Source organism: Setaria viridis, chromosome 7, assembly GCF_005286985.2.
Source record: "Setaria viridis chromosome 7, Setaria_viridis_v4.0, whole genome shotgun sequence".
In the NCBI taxonomy this organism is placed as follows: domain Eukaryota; kingdom Viridiplantae; phylum Streptophyta; class Magnoliopsida; order Poales; family Poaceae; genus Setaria; species Setaria viridis.
In genome coordinates, this window is record NC_048269.2 from 18850511 (window position 1) to 18875187 (window position 24677).

The 24677-nt window shown below is 47.9% G+C and overlaps 2 protein-coding genes across 2 annotated transcripts; one reads left to right on the forward strand and one right to left on the reverse strand.

The window, feature by feature from the left end:
* Nucleotides 1–1013: 1013 nt before the first annotated feature.
* Nucleotides 1014–3243, reverse strand: LOC117865186 (E3 ubiquitin-protein ligase PUB23). The gene has a single exon (XM_034749324.2). The coding sequence runs from the start codon at nucleotides 2606–2608 to the stop codon at nucleotides 1295–1297; it is 1314 nt and encodes a 437-aa protein (XP_034605215.1). The 5' UTR covers nucleotides 2609–3243; the 3' UTR covers nucleotides 1014–1294.
* A 14785-nt stretch (nucleotides 3244–18028) lies between these two features.
* Nucleotides 18029–19741, forward strand: LOC117863047 (uncharacterized). Its single transcript, XM_034746623.2, has one exon. The coding sequence runs from the start codon at nucleotides 18291–18293 to the stop codon at nucleotides 19320–19322; it is 1032 nt and encodes a 343-aa protein (XP_034602514.1). The 5' UTR covers nucleotides 18029–18290; the 3' UTR covers nucleotides 19323–19741.
* The last annotated feature ends 4936 nt before the right edge of the window (nucleotides 19742–24677 follow it).

Here is a 24677-nt window from a genome sequence, read left to right on the forward strand (position 1 = left end):
CTCCACCCTAAAGACATAAGACATTACCACCCAAACGCGAGACATCACGTCCTCCTCTTCCAGCCCGTTCCCTTTGTGGGTTTCCCGCCTTCCTCATGGAACCCAGTTGGCCAAGCAAATTACGGCCCTCGTTCTTCTTCGTTCCTCCAACTCATTCCATCGTTGTCCTCGCCAGTTCGCCAACCTATATGTGAAACACTTACCACTTGATCTATCATCTATCCAAGCAGCTTCATCGGCGATGGCTGGTGGTGATAGACTGATAGCCTAGCTGCAATGCACTACCACAGCTTCGTCGTTAGAAAATTTGCAAAACCAAAAAATAAAATAAAGTTGGATATAACCTTTTCCTTTTGCAGGACACAAATATTGCTGTCTAAAAATCAGAAAAGAAAAGCAATTTAGGCCCATTTGGACGCAAAATATTTTTGGAATATTGGGCGAAATATGTACAACAGTTTTTCAAAATATATACTTTGGTTTTTGAAAGCTAGCGGGTGTTTGGATGCAATAAACTTTTGTTTTTTAAAACAATGGTATTGTCAAAGCCATAGTTTTTTTGGAGTTTTAGAAAGTCCATTCAAGACCTCTTTTTCCTAAACCACGGTTTTGTGCGTCTTTGGCTTATAAAACTACATTTTCTTGATACTATAGTTTTCTAAACTACATCCAAACAGTTACGCATATTTTAATTTGCAACTAAAATTCAGAAAAGAAAAACAATTTAGTTGTCACATTGCAGACCTGTTCAATGGGATTATACATAGCATGCATGCTTGCACACTCGATAGATTTATTATAACTAAAACTGCAAAAATAAAATTACAAGCAATATAATTGTCGTCTTATCAAAGTTCAAGTACCACCTTATTCTGCTAAATTGTCATGCTGCCAAATGGATGCGCGAAATCGCATCTCAGTTAATGTGTAACACGTAAGCCAACGTGCTAAACATATGACACAAACAGCAAAGCATTACATATGGAATGATTAGCTGATCACGCATTCAAGAATTTAACAAACAAAATGTTGCAATTTTCTTCCAAAATGTACATTTTATATGCCAGTGTAACGAATCTCCGTATCCAACACCCCCATCTTGGGGAAGCTACACATCAAACCTTGCGGTTTAAGAATACAATCTTTACATGCAACGATGAAGCAAAGAAGAAAGGTTTTGCCGATTTACTACGAATCGTACGATGTGACAATCAACTATATTGGAGGTGAAAATGGTCACCAAATCTGCAAATCCTGATCTTGCTCGGTCGCGTCGTCATGCGATATCAAGTTGTCAACAAGGGTAGGAGGTTGCCAGGTGCGACGCCAGGCACGGCGAGCCCCTCCAGACCCTGGCGTGCATCTTGAGCATCTCCCTCGCTCTCTCCCTCGGTCGCTCGCCGGCGGCGCCGGCCTGCACCAGGTACAGCAGCCTCGCCACCACCCCGACGGCCAGCATCTCCTGCAGCACCGCGGGAGTCGCCGCGTGCCTCGCCACCGCGTGCAGCGCACGCACCGCGCTCTCGGTGCCCGTGGGGGACAGCCGCGTCGCCGCCCTCGCCACCGCCGCCAGCCCAGCCGGGTGCGCCACCAGCTCCTGGCGCCCTTCCGCGCACCCGCACAGGTGGTCGATCGCCACCGCCGCGAGTTCGCCGGCCCGCTTGCCGCCGCCGCCGTTGCTGCCACCGCCGCACCCCTCGTTGAGGAGCAGCTCTACGAGCGCCGCCATGGCGCCGGCCTCCACCGCCTTGATGCGGTTCCGGCCCCACGGGCTGAGCCGGCAGAGCACGTGGAGAGCCAGCTTGACAGCCTTAGGCGGCAGCGCCCTGTCCGCCGCCACCCTGACCACGCCCTCGATCAGCTCGGTGCTAGCTGTGCTCAGCCGCGACGGCTGCATCGCCGACAGCGCCGCCTTGAGCAGGTGCATCCCGTGCGTGCGCGCCCGGTGGCTCGGCCACCGCAGCACAGACGCCAAGGTGTCCACGAAATCGTCGCTGCTTTCCAAGATTCTCTTCAGGGTCTCCTCGGAGGGCTTGAGCGAATGCAGGATGCTCAGAGCCGCCTCCTCCGGCGAGGTCGACATGGGCGAGTCCTCCGGCACGTCGTGCATCAATTCCAAAGGCTTGGATAGCGTGCTTGCGGCATGCTTCTTGACGACGGACGCGAGGAACTCCACCGCGCCAGGCGCGCCCTCGACGCACCGCCGGTTGCGGTCGCTCTCGCCGATGATCTCCGCGAGCTCCCGGAGAGCGGCCAGGACCTCCGGCCGGCCGCCCTTCCTCGCCGCGTCGACGATCGCGGCGACGCGGTCGGCGTCGACGGGCGGGCGCGGGGTGGGGAACCGCTCGACGGCGTGCGCGGCGCACCAGGACTGGATGAGCCGCCGGAGCGTGTGGTTGGGCGTGGGCTCCCGGTCGCCGGCCCCCAGCGGCAGCTTGGTGACGGGGCAGTCGCCGTGGCCGTCGGTGAAGACCCAGCGCTCGATGCTGTCCCGGTCGTAGGTGATCCCCGACGACAGCGTGACCGGGTCCCGCATGACCTCCAGCGAGATCGGGCACACGAAGAACCTGGGCACCTCCACCGGCGCCGGCGCCGGCGACCGCTCCATGGATTCTTGATCTATCCTAGCTACCTATTCTCTTGCGCGCGCGGATACGTCTACTCTACTCACCTATCTACTCATGAAACTACGAGAGAAGCAAAGCGACAGAGAGAGAGAGAGGGATATGAAGATCAGAGAAATTCCCTGATCGAAATGGGAAATGCTTCTCGAGCAGAATGGAACTGGCCGCGACGAAGCCCTTATACTAATGGAGAGGAGAGAGAGGAAGGGGGGGAGAGACAGAGAAGCCGCGAGGTCCACGGCGACAAGTGGGCAGGGCGGCAGTCTTCGTTCGGTGGATTCTTTTTCTGCGACTGTTTACGCAGCGCAGGCGGTGATTTGGCGCAGGTGGTGGTTGATTACGCTCTCTGGTTGGTGTGGAAGGGGAAATCCAAGGCGGGCGCGGCGCTAGCTCCATCTGGGTCAGGGGAAAATAAATAGTCAGGTGCCGAGATCGCCGCCGTCCCCCTCGGCCAGGGGGTGGGATCGGAGCGGGGTCGTCCGTTGGTGGCTGCCGGACAGGGCGGGGCGGCCACCGCGAGGGAAAGCCGAAAGCCACGGACCACGAAATGTTCTGCGGCTTTGACCTTCCCTGGGGATTTTAATTTGCTTTGTTTATCTGGCTGCCGACCCGTCGACTCTTCTTCGTTGCCTCGACTGACCTCCTCGTTGGCTTTTGACAATTTCGCGCGTCAGCAGCGGCTGATCAGCGGGAAAGCCTTTCAGCCTCAATCAATTTCACTGGCAGTGCATTGCTTATTCCGAATGAATTCTTGCAGCTGTAATTCAAGTCTTTGGACTGCGTGGGGTTCAAAAATCGTGGCGTACTATAGTTGGCCTCTTCCTGGAACAAAAGAAAATGGGAGACATTAAAATAGATAAATTGAATCTGAATTTTTCTGTTCAGCCTTAGCAGCAAAGAAAATGAGCCTACCCCCAAAATTCCTATACAATGACTGCTTTGTGTTCAGCGTCTTTGAAGAAACTCTATCATTAGTTCTCTCTTATGAACAAAGAATACTATTGTCATTCTTTTTTTAATATATTCTTGCGCTTCTCGTGTACTCCCGCGCGCTGAATCAGTGTATTTCTTCGTAGCACACCAGCCGCACTAACCGGCTTCCAAGGAAAATAAATCGATTTGAAATGACCATCAAATAGCTAGTTTTTCCATCGTAGCTAGCGCAGACATTATTCAAGTTTCATATCAGCAAAATCTGTTGTGCGTCAAATTCCAACCAGCAAGTCCATTGTTGCGGTTACGAAATGAAACTAATTCTTGTATTTTTCCTATTCGCCCTTTCTGATCCCAACCATTATAAGTGAGCACACAATATTTAAACATATAAATATTTTGGTGATCTTTGAACCTTTTGCAAAGTTCGTATAATCAGACATAAAACCTTTTCTTCTTTTGCTTATGCATGCAAAAGAGATACTGTGCCACCAGTAAAATATAGGAAACGAGCAGTTTTAATAGAGAGGTAGTTGGGAATGCTTCGTCCTTGGGATCATGAATTCATGACAATATTATTAGAGGACTGCAGTTTGGGTGAGGGGGCAACTAACAAGTCACGTCCTTTTCTGCTGGCCCACACGTCGGCGAGGTGAGCATTTGACCCACCGCACATTTCAAAGCCTTCGTTAGTGGACCAGTATCAAAACGTCACATGCCATGTGACACATCGATCCCTTTCCATTTACCACACATGCATGCTGATGCTGTCCATGGATTAGCATCGGTTCCGTACCAACAACTTACAATGCCGTCGTCATCATCTTCCGATTAACCTAACCTTGGTCAGGTCACAGCAAATTAAAAAGTAGCAACATGCACGGTCGACTTACGACTGCCATTATGTCATTTTTTTATGTATGTTATTAATTTGGTATTGTATGTACCAATAATAAGTAGTTGAAGCTTTTTTAAATACCACATCCTAGCAAGAACGGATAGTCATAGTAATCGACTAAGCTAAAAAGGAAGTCGTTTTATGATGAAGAAAACATCAGTGCAAGGTTCAACGTTTGAGCATGCAGGATTTACTAATACAATGGTGGAATTCCGAGTGTTTGTCTGGCTGCGTGCGCGCATGTATGCACGAGATGTCAAAAGACAAAAAAAGGCGTTCGTTCCACAGCTAGCTCTCATAAGCAAAGAAGTCAGAAATTTCCACAGGCAGAAAAGGCGGTGTAAACGGGATGGCATGCACTCCGGCCATACACGCACGTGCCACGTGAAAAACACTTTAAGCGGGAGATGGCATGCGCTTACTTGAGGGAACTCGTGCTTTTTGGCTTCTGCATGACTGCATATGTGCTGTGTGCTCCTCTACCCACTTGTGTGGTTGTATGCATGCATGCATTTCGCAACAACGAAGTGAAGGGCGTAATGATCACGCTAGAGTCCTGCTGGTAGATCAAAACATCGGAGAAGTTACCGGGTCACGTGATTTTTCACATAGCTTCAAATCCGAGATCTCCTACCTCACACGTGCCTTCGTTATTATCTTACTTACATATATAGCACATCTAACTTAGATCCGAGATACTTTCATTTCGAATTTACCCGTCGAAGAACTTATAGTACCAACTGATACTAATACCTATCCTTAAGTAACGGGCGGTAACATCAACCGGTACTAAAAAACGACCCAAATAAAAAGTTGCCTATAAAAGACAACTTTTTCTTCGTCGAACTTCAATTTTGTGTTTGTTAGATAGGATCCAACAATTCTTCTTCTTCCTTCAACTTCTAGCTATTCTCTTCTTTCTTCCTCCAATCACCCAGCCCCAAAGCTTCTCACGCTAAAGACCGCTCTCCTTCGTCATCTCTCGTGGCTCTTGCCACTGAACTTGTGACCACCGTACCTACCACACTCGCACACTAACCCATCTTTGATATCTTGTCTCTTAATCTCCCTTGCTGCCGGCACCGCCCACCGGCCTCATATCCCCTGCGACTCCGATAGCGCCCCTTCTACCCCGCCGCACTGTCAGGCTTCCACCCCGTGACACGGGTCGGCTACCGCCCACAAGCCCACAACCTTCCCTCTAAATCTGTGGCCACCACCTTCGTGGAAGAGCACTGCTAAAGGTGTCGAAGAGTTTTCATCATCACTAATCAAAAGTAAATTTTGTACTTCGCCCGTCAGGCATTCCTCCGCTTTTTTAATATAGCAGCAGCTCTCCTGCTGACTCGTTTCAAAAAAAAAACTAATCAAAAGTAAATGTCCGGTAGTAGCAAGCTAGAAATTCATTGCAGAGGTAGTAGCAAGCTAGAGTCCTGCTGGTAGATCAAAACATCGAAGAAGTTACCAGGTCACGTGATTTTTCACATAGCTTCAAATCCGAGATCTCCTACCTCACGCGTACCTTCGTTATTATCTTACTTACCTATATAGCACATCTAACTTAGATTCGAGATACTTTCATTTTGAATTTACCAGTGGAGGAACTTCTAGTACCAACTGATACTAATACCTACCCTTAAGTAACGGGCGGTAACATCAACCGGTACTAAAAAAATGACCCAAATAAAAAGTTGCCTATAAAAGACAACTTTTTCTTCGTCGAACTTCAATTTTGTGTTTGTTAGATAGGATCCAACAATTCTTCTTCTTCCTTCAACTTCTAGCTATTCTCTTCTTTCTTCCTCCAATCACCCAGCCCCAAAGCTTCTCACGCTAAAGACCGCTCTCCTTCGTCATCTCTCGTGGCTCTTGCCACTAAACTTGTGACCACCGTACCTACCACACTCGCACACTAACCCATCTTTGATATCTTGTCTCTTAATCTCCCTTGCTGCCGGCACCGCCCACCGGCCTCATATCCCCTGCGACTCCGATGGCGCCCCTTCTACCCCGCCGCACTGTCAGGCTTCCACCCCGTGACACGGGTCGGCTACCGCCCACAAGCCCACAACCTTCCCTCTAAATCTGTGGCCACCACCTTCGTGGAAGAGCACTGCTGAAGGTGTCGAAGAGTTTTCATCATCACTAATCAAAAGTAAATTTTGTACTTCGCCCGTCGGGCATTCCTCCGCTTTTTTAATATAGCACCAGCTCTCCTGCTGACTCGTTTCAAAAAAAAAATTATTCAAAAGTAAATGTCCGGTAGTAGCAAGCTAGAAATTCATTGCAGAGGTAGTAGCAAGCTAGAGTCCTGCTGGTAGATCAAAACATCGAAGAAGTTACCGGGTCACGTGATTTTTCACATAGCTTCAAATCCGAGATCTCCTACCTCACGCGTACCTTCGTTATTATCTTACTTACCTATATAGCACATCTAACTTAGATTCGAGATACTTTCATTTTGAATTTACCAGTGGAGGAACTTCTAGTACCAACCAATACTAATACCTACCCTTAAGTAACGGGTGGTAATACCAAAAGTGACCCAAATAAAAAGTTGCCTATTAAAGGTAACTTTTTCTTTGTCAAACTTCAATTTTGCGTTTGTTAGATAGGATCCAACAATTCTTCTTCTTCCTTCAACTTCTAGCTATTCTCTTCTTTCTTCCTCCTCCAATCACCCAGCCCCAAAGCTTCTCACGCTAAAGACCACCCTCCTTCATCATCTTTCGTGGCTCTTGCCATTGAACTTGTGACCACCGTACCTACCGCACTCGCACACTAACCCATCTTTGATATCTTGTCTCTTAAACTCCCTTGCTGCCGGCACCGCCCACCGGCCTCATAACCCCTGCGACTCCAATGGCGCCCCTTCTAACCCACGCACTGTCGGGCTTCCACCCCATGACACGGGTCGGCTACCGCCCACAAGCCCACAACCTTCCCTCTAAATCTGTCGCCACCACCTCCGTCGAAGAGCACTGCTGAAGGTGTCGAAGAGTTTTCATCATCACTAATCAAAAGTAAATGTCCGGTAGTAGCAAGCTAGAAATTAATTGCACGGTCGGATTGACGCGCCACCTCATGGTCGGATCGACACGCCACCACCATCCTTTGAGCCAAACTGAGCGGATCCACAACCGAGACCGCCTCGCCGGTGTTGTCCTCACCGCCGCACGGGCTTCCAGCAGCGGTGCGGCTCAGGAGAGGGCAAATGGGGCTTAGTGGCGGAGGCAGCTAGAGTTTCGCCCGTGCCGCCCTAGAGGGGCGACACGGGTGACCAGGTTACTGAGAACTTTTTTTCAGTAACATGTGCCATGGCGACACGCGCGTCGATCCGGCCGTGTCCCCCGCGGCAGCACTCACCGTGCCGGCCAGGGAGACTTTGGCAACATGTGCCACAGCGGGCGGAGGTGCACGCCCCCAATCTGGCGCATCGCATCGTCAACACCAACCTCCGCAGTGTCGTCGTTGCCTCGGAGGTCGCTGTCACCGCTCGGGGCCGGCTGGATCTTTCCCGGCTGGATCCGGCTCTTCCTCGACCAGACCGGCACTTCCCTAGCCGGATCTGGGGAATGGGGCCTTGTGGCTGCATGCCACGGCGGTGGCGACGCCAGGCCTCACGGCGGGGGTGAGGCTTCGGCATTGCGGCTGCGGCGGAGAAGATCCCTCCAGTCCACATCGGTGCCTGGCCAATGTTGGTGCTTGTGCGGGCACAGGTGCTCGTCAGCTTATGGTGTTGCAGCAGCGTTTAGTGGTCGTCAGAGCGTCTAGGTCCTCAGGCGAAAGCCATGACCGGTCTTGACCGGTGCTGGCGATGGCAGTGCTTTGTTGCATCATTCTCCTTATTGAAGGTGTTGCGATGAGGACCTCAACCTCCAGAGACATTTTCCAGGTGAAAACCGAAGAACCGACTTGCAGGTTCGGGCGACGGCAGCGTCTTGGCGTTGCTTTCCTCTTGAGGCGTCGTTTTGGAGTCCTTGGGATGGCGGTACCAGATCTGCTTGGAGGGATGGCGGTGCACAGGTTGTTTTAGTGCAATTGATTGGGTTGCTAGAGTGTATGGTATAGATTGACTAAGAGCAGTTTCTGTGCTACTAGAGAGCACCACAAATTAGGAAGAAGGTGGCCGTCAAGCAGGATGATCCTAACGTCTAAAGTTTCTAAGAAAATAGCAGATATGAGGGATTAGTTATTGCACAAGGCTCAATGCAAGGTTGAAGCAAGAGCATGGAAGAAGTTTGAAGCTAGTCTCTCTAGTTTTCTTTCGTAGTCTCTTTCTTTCTGGTTTTTTTTCCTCGTTTTTGAGGTGTGGAGTCTAAGTACTCATGTATCTTCTGCCTATGTGGTCAGATTTTTTTTTGTCGTAGACATTCACATTCACATGTTCAAGACCGGATAATTTCCTTAATTAATAAAAAAGAAATTCATTGCAGAGGGGAAGCAAAACACTAGCTCATACACCAAATATAGCTTTCCCGATTAAAACAAGTGGCCCTTTTTTTTTCTAAAGATTTTGTTTCCAGCCAATGCAAAGTAGTTGTTTGTAGCATAGGAAAATTACTGAAAGCTTAAATGTCTACAAAGCCAAATCATTAGCAAAGTCCACAGCTGCCGGCCCCAGTCCCCAACTCCCAACCCTTAACTAAAATCTCCATAAATCTAACCCTCAGAGCAAACCAGCGTATATAAAAACCAAACGGTTTGAATAGATTCAGTCATCAGCTACGTTTAGTATTTTGTGTGTGAGATCAAGTCATACAATACGCCGGCGCAAGTCAGCAACAGCGGCGGCAGCGTCCTTCCCATGTCAAAGCAAGTTCGGCGAGGCGTGAAGCCTCATTCATCGGCAGATCATCGCCGGAGAATATCTCTCGCTCATTCATGCTGCGTTTGATTTGAACAAAACAGTGGACGAACATGCTGCTGTGCTTGCAGCGTTGCAGGGGGCCGGTCCACATGGAGGTCAGGTCGGCTGGATGCGTCTGACGAAACTGAAACGCGCGCGCGTTGATCTACCGGGCTCGCTCGGTCGTGGGGTGAGCTGTACGCAGGCGGTCGCCGTGGTCGGTGATGGGCCGCGATTCGGGTTGACTCCGACCGATCGGGTCGAACTGGCGAGCTGATCATTTGCGTGCAGGCCAGGCCAGGTTCAGCTCTTTTTTGGGACTCGGATCGGAGTCGATCCAAGTCCATACTGTTGACTTGAAATTTGCCTTTTCGTTAATTGGTTTTTGGGTCACATGGCCCTACCAAGTAGCGCCATATAGTACTCGTACTCCAGCAGCCCTGAAGAGAATTTCATATACTAGCAGAACTGGTCAACTGGTATGCTCTCGGCGGCTATTTGCTTCCTTCTATCATAAATATTAGTCATTTTAGGTCGTTTTGTTAGTTCAAAGACCATCAATATCTATACAAAAAGTTAGATGATTCAGTAATGTGAAACTAATGTCAGTAGATTCATGGTAGATATTACTCCCTCACTTTCATAAAATAGAAGGCATGCATGTTAGAATTTTAAAAAGGTCAGAGTTTATAGATTTGACCAGTCAAATTATACGCATGTTCAGTGTACCAAAAGCATATTATTATGTTTGCATTTCACATATCTTTCAATAGGATTTTGTTTGGTATCAATTGATAACATTTTGATAAGAGAAACTAATGGTCGAAGTAGACTTTGAAAGACATTCTTATACCTCATAAAGAATGGAGGGGGTACTTCATAGCATAAGTCCATTTATTTGAGATATCGTATTTCCCTTAGAAATTGCCGGTCAAAATTCTACTCCCTCTGTTAGCACTTAGTAAGTGTGTTAGGATTATTTTTAAAAAAAAACACACATTTCAAAAGTTTTGACCATCAACTAGTCAAATTACAAGCATACTTAGGTCTGTTTGGCAGCACTCCATTCCAAATTTTTAAGCTCCACCCCACCAACTCCACCATATTGCAGCTCCACTCCACCGACTCCAAAAAAATACTAGAGTTGTCCACATATTTGGCAAAATGCACAGATCCAGCTTCGAAAACAGAAGATCTTGCTATGTAAAGTCCATTATACCCATGTGAATGGGTCCCGCTTATCAGTCTCCTTTAGTTCTCCCCTTCTTCTCCTTTGCTGGTAGGGAAACCAAGGCCAGGAGCAGTCGCGCAACTAGTCCATTGAACTCTACTTCCTGGGCGGGCGGCGCGACGGGCAGGGGCGGGTGGCACGGCGAGCAGGGGCAGCGCGGCGGGCAGGGACGGGTAGCGCAGTGGGCACGGGCGGCCGCGGTGGAAAGCAGGGGCGGCGCGGTAGACAAGGCCGGGCGGTGCGGCGAGCAGGGGGTGGAGGCGCGACGGGCAGGGGCGACGCGGTGAGCAGGGGCAGGCGGTGCGGCGCGGGTAGGGGCGGACGGCACGGCGAGCAGGGGTGGCGCGGCGGGCAGGGGCGGGCGGCGGGCAGGGGCGGCGCGGCGGGCAGGGGCGGGCAGCGCGGCGGGCAGGGGCGGGCGGCACGGTGGGCACGGCCGGCCGCGGTGGAAGGCAGGGGCGGCGCGACGGGTAGGGTGGGAGGGGTCGATGGGAGGATTCTTTTTGTTTCGCGAACCGGTAAGTTGTGTAACGAGTGGCAATGGTGGGTAAATACCCACCAACTCCACGAGGAGGTCTAAAAAGAGGGGTTTTGGAGCACCTCTTGAGTTACTCCACAAAAAACGTGGATCTACCCCCTGCTCCACCTTTTTTCTTGAAGCCGGAGTTGCTGAAGCTAGACGCGTTTGGCTGCAAAAGTTTTGGAGTTGGTGGGGTGGAGCAATTTTTCGTGGAGTAGAGTGCTCCCAAACAGACCCTTAATATATAAAGATTGCACGAACAGATTTATTTTCAAATATCATTTAATAAGACATTGATTTCATAGCAATTGATGATATATTGTATGAGAACGATGGTCAAAATATACTTTTAAAGACATTTTAAAATCCAGATATGCCAACTAAAAAGAATGGAGCTAGTTTCTTGTAGACCTTGTCAATATCCTATTGAGAAACTGGTGTTCTTGCCTCCTACTTTGCAGTGCAATTGTGTTTTTCTCTCGTTTTTTTAACTCGGCGATTTTGCCCGTTACCATTGCAAGTCAACGTAGTTTTACCACTAGTCAACATGGAAATAATTAATATAATAGAGGGTGCAATGATGGACAAAATTTCTTAACTGAGAGTCCTTGCCAAAAAAGGAAAAACGGATTGAGAGGAAAATTGGCTTGCAGTCGTGTAGCGGGCCACCTGTTGGATTTACTGTTGAATTGCACCTGTTGGCCCATAAGAGAATAAGCCCATCTAATTCAGGTCTTTGCATGAAGCAAAAGCCAAATGATATTACGATTTATACGGGCTGTAAAAGAAAATGATATCCTTGTACATTGATCGAACCATAATACTGGCGCCATCCATTTGGATTATTAATTCCGAATGCTCCTCTTTTTTTGCTACAGGTTTGAGAAAGGAAGAGGGCTGAACGTAAGAAGCAACAAACAACGCGAGATTGCTAATAGATGCATGTACAGTATAACTCAACCCAGATCGCGCCTATAAATTACAAATGCGCGTAGGTCATTCTGCACATAGATTTGGAGTCACGGATTCTCAAATAGGAGTGAAGCCGTGAATTAATTCATCTATATAGTTTGACCGCAAACACTTTGATAGGTATGTATTAGCGGGCTTGCATAGTAGGATTTACGGTAGGCCCGTTGGAATGTCATCTTTAGGCCCAACAACGAATAAGCGCATGGGGTTGGTTATTAACCGTGAACTGATAGCCCATTACCAAGAAAATGATTGGGCTTAGTCGAGAACTGATAGCCCATTACCCACCAGGAACTGATAGCCCATGGACATCAATTTGGTCTTCATAATTCCCACCCACTTGGGTTGGGCCTAGATCAGATCTCGCCTAGATGGGTCGCGAGCCCAACTTGTTCCACCGCACACCAACCAACAAAAAAACACGGGCACGCGGGTGCATAAGGCCCCTCATGTCGTCGTGACTTGAGTGAGAATGAGGAGAGTCGTGTGTGCGACCCCCGACATGGATGGCCTAGGTGGAACGAGATCCTCTGCCGTTGCGTTTTCATCGGCAGAGGGACGTTGGGCTAATCTGGGACGTGCAGCGGGCATCCGACGACACACACATACAGTAAAAAAAGTTCATGACCATGCGGCCCATATATCAGCCCAATATCATCAGCAACTAAACAGCCCAGTTTCCTACATACACGAGAACAAGACGCACTTCCTTCTTCTGGCCTTCCTTCTTCTGGCCGCAGAAACAAGGAAGCGCCGGCAGTGGGCATCTTGCCGCCGCCGCCACCGCGCCGCCATCAATGCCGCTGGGTGCTGCAGCTCTCTCATCGCCATCCAGCACCGCCGGGTGCCCCGCCTCGCTCTTCACCGCCCATCGACGTCGGGATGCTATATCGCGCTCGTCTCCATCACCTCGGCCATCACGGAGTGGTTCTGACCGGTCGCCGCCGTTGAGGGGCCAGGCCACGGTTGGGACTGGCAAGGGGGTTTGCGCGCCCAGGTGCAGCACTACCATGGGGAGGGCCACCGGTGCTGCCAAGTCGGAACCATTGCGGAGGAAGAGCGATCACTGCATAGGAGGGCAATTGGGCAAAAGGCAGCAAGCTGGGAAGACGAACTTCAGTGTTTGGCAATTTAGGATGGCAAATTGAGAATACGATGAGCAATATTACCATTAGTATTTGAGTGAAGCTAAGTTCACCCCTGTAATCTTTATAATTAGTACCATCTACAACTAGTGCTTGAGCTTGTGCTTGTGCTGGTGCTTCACCTCTTCCTGCCTCTTCCCCACCCTACTGTATCAAAATTGGAGGGCTTTGAGATAATGGACAGAATGCTACCACTACAAATAAAATTGTGCAAATCATACCACTAAAATATTTCGCACCTGTGCATGAGCAGCAGCATTATTTGCCTCTTTCCCAAACTGTGATGAAGCTTTATTTTCTCTCTTTTTCCTAAACTTGTGCTTCTTATCAAGCCAAGTTTTTCTTCGCTTTGAGATTTTAAGTTTTTCTTCGCTTTGAGATTTTTGTTTGGACCTGCATGCATTACTCAACACATCATTTGGTGGAGTAGCATTTATGGGAACTACAGATGGACTAACAGAAGTGCTTGGACATGCAATAATCATCTCTTCAATTTTCTTACAAAGGATGTCAAGTGTTGTCTACTAACTTGGTGCATTGAGGAAAGTTGGCTGCTTGATATGCCAAATTAAGAAATTTGTTAGACATATATCTGCAGCGAAGCAAGGCATCCATATTTGGACTTTCGATTATATTTCTTCCCTGCTTGTCTTGTATAGTTCTACTCCGTGCTTCTCGTGTCCATCGCTTCAACACATCGTGGTGGCAATAACTTAATACTCATCAAATCAAGAACTTTAAGAGCATGATGTAATCTTCCCATTGGATTGTATTTGTTTGTGTACCATTTTCTAACCTCAAAGCCTTTTTGTCCACCATAACTAAGCCAAAATGCCCAAGCCTCATCCAAATTTCTAAACTCCATGCCAACATGATGTACAAAGCTAGGCAGCATAGCTCTGCAATGGAAAAAATAATATGAACAGCGCTGCAATTCCAGAGAATAAGCAAGGAGTAGAATCACTTGGGATTGGAATTTGGGACAACTAAAACCAATTTGATGTCACATAAAAAATAACAAATTGGGGTTATATTACTTATGTATTGAAAGCATGATGCTCTTTGTTAGCATCCAGCTACTTCTTTCATGAGAATAAAGAAAGTTCAATCGAGTTCAAGCAATCTGATGATGGAACTTCTATCAATATCAGTGATAATTTCATGTTGAAGAGATGGTAGGAGCGGATTAATACTTACGAACAAGATTAAAGAGCACAACAGCTCTTCTGTCCGGCAGCCGCTTCTCTCCTCCTCTAACCCTTTTCTGTCAGCCTCGCGCCCTTTTCTATCGGCCTCGCGCCGTTTTTCTTCCTCCACTTGTGTCCGGACTGGGCCGCATTGTGCTCATGGGCCAAGGGCTCCATTCTTTTTCTTCCATTGTTGCTTCTTGCCATCGGATGCTGAATCAACGTTCCGGAGCTGACGAACATCCATCTGCCAATGAAAACGAAACGTTAGAGGATCTCGTTCCGGGCGCGGCTATATGTCGCAGAAGGCGGCAGATCAGCAACCATCGCCTCAAAAAGCGCGTGCTAGCCAGTAGAAATATTCATGATGGGTCGCGTGTCAGCCCAATTAATCAGACTATTTTAGCACAGTTCGTTCCTTCCTTCAGCGTGGTTCCTTCCTTCCCCATGTGACGGTGTAGCCTTTTTAAGTTAAATGCCAATGCATACATATAAAGTTTGAAGGAGATAGAGAAAGAGGATTGCATGGGTGCATGCAAAAAGGATAAGATGATGACATAACTCGCATGCATGCAAATCCAAAACTAAAAAAGTATAAATGTTAAACCAAGCATCCAAACTAAAGTTTGATTGCACCATTATGTTTATTACGTCAAGATCTTTAAAATAAGACCCCACTTGACTATGTCTTAAGAATTTTTTAAAAACTATTTTTTAATATTAAATAATTAATTTGGCTACTGCGAACAAATAATTGAACATCACGAATAAATAATTATTTTCTAGTAACAAATAACTAAACATGATGAACAAAAATATTTAAATCATGGACAAATCGTTGCGTAAGAGAGTGTCAAACTAAAAATGAAATCAAATTTCAATTGCATCGTTAAAAGATTTTAAAAATGAAACCTTCAAAACAAGATCCCACTTGACTATATTTGGATGAGTTTTATCTATCACTATTTTTTAATCAAGTTTCAAAAAATTTCTGAGATATGTACGTCTGGATAGATTATACGAACTCAAGGAACAAAACATATGTACACATTGAACAGATTGTATGAACTCACAGAACAAAAATATTTACACTTAGAACAAATATACGAACTCACGGAACAAAATAACTGTACATGTTGAACAATTTATATGAACTCATGGATCAAAAAATTGTATATCTAGAACATATTGCACGAACTCACGAAACAAGAATTTGTACACCTACAACAAATTACACAAATTCGTCAAACAAAAGTTCATACATTAGAACAAATGAACTATGGACATATAACAAATATTGCAATCCAAAAAAAGGTAAATAGATATTAATTTGCACATAGCAAACAAATTATTATACACACGAACAAATGAAAGAGATGGAAAACTAAACGAAAGAAAAGGAAATGATATACACATAAATGAAATAGTTGGTTGCGTGTTGATTAACATCTAGTTATATAAGACATAAATATAGACAGTATGAATTATGAAAGAAATCATAGAAGAAACAATATGTACATGAGATTTAAAATGAAAAAGAGAAAGAGTAAAATAAATAAATAATATGCATAGAGAATTAAAAGGAAAAAAAGGAAAATAAATTTGAATGCAAAGAAATAGAAAAAGGAATGAACGTAAAGAAACAAATGGCCAATTCAACCTCGGCTAGAAAATAGAGAGAATTGATTGCATGTGACTGTTGATGTCATCCCACGTGCAAAGAAGGTTTCAAACTTAAAAAATATAAATCTCAAACGAAACATCCAAATTAAACTCTGAATGCACCGTTGAGTTTTGTAAAAGAAAACCTTCAAAATAAGATCCCACTTAACTATATTTGCATTAATTTTATTTATTATTATTTTTTTAATCATGTTCAAAAAAAATTCTGAGATATATATGTCTGAACAAATTATACGAACTCACGGAACAAAATAGATGTACACATCGAACATATTATATGAACTCACAGAACAAAAGATTTATATAACTCGAACAAAGTGCAGGAACCCACAGAACAAGTATTTATACACATATAACAAATTATATGAACTCATCAAATAGAATATTGTACACTTGAAATAAATACATTATAAACATACAACAATATTTTAATCTGTAAAATAGAAAATAATAAAGGAAAGATGAACTAAAAATAAAAAAGGAAATGAAACTATAATATACCAAATGAAATAAAAGATAAATAAATAATATACAAATAATTAGAAAAAGAAAAGGGTGCCAAAAGTAAACAAAGCAAAAGAAAAGAAAATGAAATTGTAGTTTAACATAATAATTTAATTTTATTCATGGGAGAAGTCGGTTATTTCTATTAATTTAATATATATTGATGATATAACTTATGAAATAAAGCATCCAAAGAAAGAATATCTACATGAGAATTAGAATAATCAAAAAGAAAGAAAGAAATAAAAAATAGTATGTATACATAGAGAAAAAATTAAAAGGGGAAAAATAAAAATTGAAAGGAAAGAAATAGAAAAATTGAACAAATACAAAGAAAGAAAAAAACCAACTCAACCTTAGCTAGGAAATAAAATAATCCAACTCAGCCTAGTTAAGGAAACAAAATAATTAGAAAAAGAAGTAAAGGTATGCGAGAGAATTAGAAGGAATAAATGAAAAAGGAAGGAAAAGAAAAATAGAAGATGAAATAGGTAGGAAAGAAAGAATAAAATATATGCATATACGGGTTAAAATAGGGTATTAGAAATAAAAAATCAAAACAAAACGAACGTGGAAAAGTAAAAAAAATAACCCTAGCATGCAAATGCACACGTTTGCATGCAGGTTAGGAGTTCGAACATGCATGCTGGCACTAGCTACCATGGCCAGCCCGCCCCATGCACATGCATTCGAACCTGGTTCGATGCCTGTACACACGGCAATCAAATTTTTAATGAGCTGACTGAGCTTTCTCTGACCCATTTAAATACTTCAGCTGACTAACCTCTCGATGTATAGTCTCCACCTCTCGTTCCGGCCTAGGTTGTACGGAAAAAGGGGGTAAGCGCAAAAGAATGTTCTTCCATGAGTAACACCCCAACCGGTTGCCTGGTCATGTGTCGCAGGGTCGGCACCTCGAGCCGGAATGGGGACGCGGGACCGGCGAGGTCTGGAGGAGGGGACCGAGACTGATGCCTCGTATAGGCATCACCAACCCTACAAGAACCAAGCTGGAATTTCGGTCGTGAACAGAACAGCAGCCGACCGAGAAACAGTTGCCGGGTCCATCGAAACGACCGGGCAACGCCTTTCTTCCTCGAGTCCCCCAATTCCCCCGGACAGGACACCGGACGGTGAAAGGGATCGGATCCGAGCCTGCCGTCCTTTGTCGCCGTCGTACGCCGCCCGCGCGGCGACGGACGGACCCGTTCAACCTGCGATGCGAAGTATTTTACGCTAGACCCACATCAGCATCCGTCAGGGGCGAGTCGACCCGTGTGCCATCCTCGTTGTAGGCACCGATCCTAGGGAGCAGCACATGCTCATGCCCCGTTGGAGACGACGAGGTGAGGCGCAGGCCGCTACGGAGCGAGCGGCGGCCGCTGCCAGCTGCTCGAGATGGAAACAGAGGAGGGGCCCCCGGGACTCCACGTGGACTGCGCAGGGCGAGCGAGCTGCCATTCCCGGCGTATAAAAAAGTGCACCGGCCACGCGGAGGCGAGCCGAGTCCACTGGCCGCTGCCGTCCGGCCCGCAAAAGGGAACGATTCCTCCACGCCCGACACCGTGCACGCAGCCAGAAAACCAACGCGTCCTCGCCGGGGAAAATCTCCCGCCCCGGCCTGCTCTGCCGTAAAACCCACACGTCGCCGCATTGACTTCGCCCTCCCCTCCCCCTCCCCCATCTGCCGATTTGCCTCGCGGAGCTCACACGCCCACACGCACCCCACCACACCCCGCGCCCCATGTTGAACCATTCCCATTCCCGGGCCGATTCCCGCTCCCCGTTCCTCCTCCACGGCCTGCCGCCGCCCCACGCCGCCGCAGCTGCCGAGTCGACGGCGGAGCGCCGGGACCGGATGGACCCGCCGTCGTCGTCGGGCCGGGGGCCCACCACGCCGCGCCGCCAGCTGCAGGGCCCGCGCCCGCCCAGGCTCAACGTCAGGATGGAGTCGCACGCCATCAAGAAGCCCTCGGGGTCGGGGGCCGCCGCCGTCCCCGCCGCGCCGCCGGCGAGGCGGGACCAGCAGCTTCAGCAGCAGCAGCAGCCGCAGCGGGCGCCCGTCATCATCTACGACGCGTCGCCCAAGGTCATCCACGTCAAGCCCAGCGAGTTCATGGCGCTCGTGCAGAGCCTCACGGGCCCGGGATCCGGCGCGCCGCAGCAGCAGCAGCAGCAGCACTACCACCACCACCATCAGGCGGGGGACGACGACGACGACGTCCTGCTGCTGGGGCAGACGACGTTCCTGCCCCCGGAGCTGCTGCTCTCGCCGTCCGCCGCCATGTCCCCGGCCGCGCGCCTCGCCACCATCGAGCGGTCCGTGCGCCCGATGGCCGCGCCGGCGCCGGACTACGACATGGGCGTCCTCCCGGGGGGCGACGGCGTCAGCGGGAGAGCCGGCGACGACGACGGCACCCTCGCGGCGGTGCTCGGCCCCGCGCGCTACCCCAGCATCCTCTCCCCGCTGCCGTCCTCGCTGCCGCCGGCCGCCGCGTCGGGGCTCTTCTCGCCGCTGCCCTTCGACTCCAGCAACATCAGCTGGCTCAACGAGCTCAGCCCCATCCTCCGGGCCGCCTCCACCAGCGCCGCCGCCGTGCCCGGCGCCTCCGCCTCCGCCTTCGCCGCCGCCGCGACCAACGGCGGATCCCGGCCCCCGCCGCCGGCCTACTACTCCGACCCCTTCGTCCCCAGCCCCCGCAACCTCCTCGCCACGCCCACCGTGCCGTCGCCCGCCACCTTCGCCGAGTTCTTCGGCAGCTTGCCGGATCTCTAGCTCGCCGTCGCCAGTCGCCGCCGCCGCCGCGTCCGTCCAAGACAGATGCAGCAGCAGCCGAAACTTTAGCTACATTTTTCCACACCTTTTCCTTCTGTAACACAAATTTTTTTTCTTTCTGGCGGGTAGGGCAAGTTGGTGGGCCCGGCAGTGATGCCAATTTGATTAGTGCAGTGGAGTGGTGCAGAGTGTGGAGAGAGAAAAAAAAGGGGTGGGAATAGAATGGCAGAAAGCAATGGCAAAAGATAGTTCTTGAGAGTAGCATTAGCAGGTGTCTAGAAGCAGCCGGCCGGCCCAGCACCAGCGCTTTTTTTTTTAATTTCTCCTTCTTCTTCTCTGGATTTACACTGCACATCTTGTGTTGTGTAGGCCAGAGGAGGTTATTGTTTGTTTAATGGAGGATTTGTTAATTCTTTTTAGCTTGGTGATGTGCTCATCATTTTGTCATGCTGACTGGTGACTTGGTGCGTTGTAGCCAAACTCGAAGTAGTAGTGTCTAGTGTGGTGCTCTCTCCATTCACCAATACTATGTTGCTGCAAATCTAAGACTTGTCATACAATTATTAAAACATCCAGGTGACTAAATTGTTCCTCCCGAGTATCCAACTGGCCAATTATCACTTCTTGTTTCTCTTTCTTCGATGCATATAAAATTCCTGAAACCATTCCGGCTGACGCATCCAGAAGTATTGGTTGTGCCGAATTTGGTGATCTGTCAATCTTGCAAAAAGAAAAAAATAAAATAAAATGCGACGTGTGGAAACAAGAATTTGTGATGTGTTAATTCGCAAAAAGAAATTGCGACGTCTCAATCTCAAAAAGAAAAGAGGAATTTGTGATGTGTCAGTTCACAGAAAGAGAATTTCCGACGTCTCAATTCACGTGAAAAAAAATGCTTTGCTGCCGGCGAGAAAAGATGCGAGGTGAAGAAGGAGAAGAAATGAATGCCAGTGGAATAGTGGATAATAGAGAGCTTGGCATGTGAACGCGCAGGATGTGAGCTTCGGTTTCGCTCTCGCACGTGCTTCGAGAAAGATTCGGCTCGCAGCCGGGAAAGCGGCAGGGTCTGTCCAAAAAGAACTCCGTATTGCACACTAGGAGATCAACCATCGCAGATCGCACTCGTCAGATCCATGGGGTTGGAGTCGGATTCACATTCCTCAGAACTCAAGTCTTCTTTCAAGATCACCACGGATTAACGATTATTTGGTCACTTACCCAGGTCGGCATAGAGCATTTGGGGCTGTTCTCCAAGTTCGCGTGAGGTATTTGATCTGAACTTTACGCGAGTCATCTAGAGGTGCAAGTCGATCAAAATTTTAAACCAAAGCTAGTCTAAAGTATGGCATCTAAATAGAGCAAAGTTGTAGGGCTGAGCCAGGTATTAAAATTTTGACGAACTCATGAGCAACTTCGGACCGACTTTTCGAATCGAGCTCGGACTTCCACTCATCTTTTTTAGTTGAAAAATAATCAAAATAAATTATACTATTGGCTTAAAAAAATTTCTCAAACCAAGCTCGGCTCTATAAGTAAACATGGAATGGACAAAACCCGCTGGGCTTGAGTCTGGCCAAGCCTCAGCACCCCTCCGCGCTTAAGAATAATGCTCAACCATGGATGATGCTTGGAAGGAGGAGGCTGAACATACATGAAATTTAAGTTTTTGGGACTAAATCAATATATCATCATGTGACCCTACACTTGAGGAGGTTGAAGATACAAGAAGTTCGATATTTTGGGACCAAATCAATATATCATGTGACCAACTGTGACGTGGGCCAGTTGAGCCAGGCCAGATTCACGTTACTGTAGCATGCGGCTACGGTAGCATCACGAGATAGTCCAAACCGGAAACGGAGAGGGCTTAAATAGCTGGCCTAAGGAAGCTAGTAACTCCAGTTGCAACCTTTTGCACGAAGCGAGGACAAAAGCGCAAGAGAGTTAATTAGCAGGTGTGCAACGTGTAGAGTGGATCTTAGCCGTTTTTCCTAGACCAGGTTGTTACACCAACAACGTTGGGTGAGGATGTAGCGACATCACCCTAGAAGTAAGCGGGGGCTAGGTTGTGTGTGTTACTCCAAGCACACAATACACTCTTATATCCAAAGGTGAAAAGGGAATTATTGCTATTGAAAGAATATCATATGTGATGGGTTCTAAGAAATTTCTGCTGCATTAGAACCTAGAATGCCATTTGAAGTGAATGTTCATATTTCTCTCCTTTTTTTCAAACCCTATGAATAGTTAACATTTGCCGTGCTACTAATTAATAGTAAACTTGAGCATTTTGTGGGCTAGGTCAAGACTAGAAAAATTTTGTTCCTTTCGGATGAAAAATTTGTGCCCATGATCGTTCCATTGGCGGTCTCGGACTAAGCTTAGATTTCCGATTCCTTTTTTAGTAGAAAATAAATAAAATTAATCTTTTGGGTGGGCTTGAGTCGGCCCGATTTTTTGGCCTGGTTTACACTAACCATGCCCGACCCTACAGCTATTGTGGGCGGGCTAAAACCCAACGAGCTCAGGCTAGGAGCATGGACCGGGCTGGGTCGGGCCTTAAATGCCTAGGTGTAGTTAGTAGGTGTTTATGAAATTATCTTTTTTGTTATTATTAAAGCAGTTTAGCTAAAATTGCTGCAACGACACACTTTTTGACCTTTTATTTCTTTCTTGTGAGACAAAAGGACCATTTACTCCTAATTTTCAAGTATAGCAGACCCATTTTGCAATTACCTCCTTTATGGACCAAAGAGTATATCTCATTGACCTCGGAATGATGCCAATCTATAGCTTGGTCTTGATGATCCAAGTCCTTTTTCTAAGTGTATGATACTAATTAATAAAAAAACAAAGGATCCTACGGAACGACGAAACATATAAGAGAACAACTGGACTAGCTGTTTAGATAGCGCAAACCAAAAAACCCCGTGGCATTTTGAGGAGAAAGAAACACAAAGCAAACTTCCCATTAAATTTAACATCTCGCTAGAATTCCTCCAAAGTTCATAAATAGGACATTCCATAGGAATCTCATAAGATTTGTAGGAACTTAATCTTTAATTGTAACTGGTCGCACATGAAAATTTCCTATACAATTCAAATTATATAAGTTCCTCTATTTTTTAATTTGTTCCAATAAGACCTGGAAGTGTTTGCAGTCCAGCTTATCTTGGCCGCCGTTCAGAGAGAAGGGATAGAAAAACGTCATTCACCCATTTACAATTCACAATAGCATAGTTATACGGGCACTTGATAAATGTAACTGACCGCACAGGGGCTTGAAAAATTCGCACGTGGTGAATTGCATCAGTGACTGCACTGGCTGCTGCCTTTCAATTAAGATCCCACCGCATTTGTGGGGGTGGTCGTGGGCTCGTTAAGTTGGCCGTCGACCGTCGTGTTGTGCTTGTCACAGTCCTCAGTAACTGCACGCCTCCATTGCTCCCAAACCCGGTCAATTGTCAATTGGGCCATCGTGGCGCATCCACTGATCCACCGTTATCACCTCTCTTCCATCCGTCTCTCTCTGCAACGAAGGATTACTAGTTTTCAGAAGGGAAATTGGTCCCTGAGACACTGCGAAAGCGTGTCTTTGTGTGGAATACATTGTAAAATCCGATTTTATCTTCAAGACACCGTGAAAGCAAGATTTGGTCTGCAACACATCCCACTGAGTGAAATAACTATTCTAAGTTGAGTGGAGGTGTAAAAGGATCTACCTGTCATCTCCTTCCTCTCCTCGCCGGCCTCTCTCTATCGGGACGATCGACGACGCGACCTAAGGTCTATCCTGCTTGCAACAGCCCTAGGGCAAGACGATGATGTCGGGCGCTCTAGGAGCCTCAGTGCCTCACCGCCCTCACGACCGACGACCTCGAGGAGCTCATGGCCTGCGCGCAGCCCCGGTAAGCAACGCAATGGCATTGAATAATTCATGAAAGATTTGGATTCCTTGGTCACCGAGAAAGTCAACATGTCCACATAAAAGATGGAATTTTTTTTTATCACGGAACCATGTAGGTACTCGTCGATCGTATTCGATGTACGATTTGCTTGTTGGCAAAAGTTCTCACACTCTCTTTCTTTTTCTTAATCTCAGTGCCGCAGGAGACGGCTCTGACGGAGCTTATAGCTCGACTAAGTGCTGGGCGTAGGCGGTGGCGAGCGAAATGGCCACGTGGAGGAGTGCCAACAAGAGAAAAGCATAGCATCACATACGGACGGAGAGCGCGTGCGGAGAGAGAGAAGCCGGCGGAGGGGAAGAGTGGATAAAGACCGAGGAGAGGAAGAAGAATGTGACATGTGGCCCCGAAGGGCAAAATAGACTTTGTACACCTTTTCTAAACCAAAAATGATTATTTTACTAGGTGCAATGTGTTATAGATCAAGCTGTGTTTCTAAGATGTGTCCAAGATAGTATCGATTTGTGTGGTGTGTTCCACACAAAACCACTACAAATTTCCTTTTTCAGAACCAACTCTCCGAATTTGCCCAAATAGTGACGTCAGAGACATCGCAAGCTTGGCAGGTCCACCATGGCGAGAGCATGGTAACGCACCGTGACCTAAACCGGAGACGTGCGTCTCGCCCGCTCCCACTTTCCCTCTTCTAACCCTCGCCGCCGCCATCCGAACCGCGGCTGAGCGCGCCTCTCCGCTCCCGACCACCAGGAGTGTGATTGGTTGGGCGCATATGGCCCAACCAGGCTCACGGGAATCATCATCCGGAAGTTTGGTTGCCTGCAAGTGGAGGTGAACCTGACTGAACGGATGCAAGAGAAATGAAACTCAGGGCCTGTTTGGTTAGCATTGCTTATAAATAAGCAACTTATAAATAAGCAAATAAGTTGCTTATAACCCAAACACTCTTGCTTATAGAGTTGCTTATAAGTTACTTATGCATAAGCAAATAAGCAAGTTTGGAGTTGCTTATAGTTGCTTATGGGGTACTTTTACACCTCCTACCCTCATTCTCTCTCCTCTCTCCCCTTTCTCTCTCCTCTATCCCGTCACCACTCACACCGCCGGTTCCGCCCGCCGCCGCTGCCGCGCCGGCCGCCGGCCGCCTCCGCGCCGCCCGCTGCGCCCGCCGCCCGCTCGCTGGCCGCCTCCGCGCCGGCCGCCGCTGCGCCCGCCGCCCGCCCGCCTGCCGCCTCCGCGCCGGCCGCGCGCCGCCCGCCTGCCACCGCCGCCGCGCGCCCGCCGCTTGCACCCCGCCGCGGCCCGCCGCTCCCGCTCGCCGCCGCCGCCGCCCGCCCACCGCTCGCACTTGGCCGCTGCCCTGTTCTTCTGACGCCAGCCAAGGAAGGAGCTGGTAAGTAGTAGGGGTAGTGGGAAATGGGGTGGACCAGGG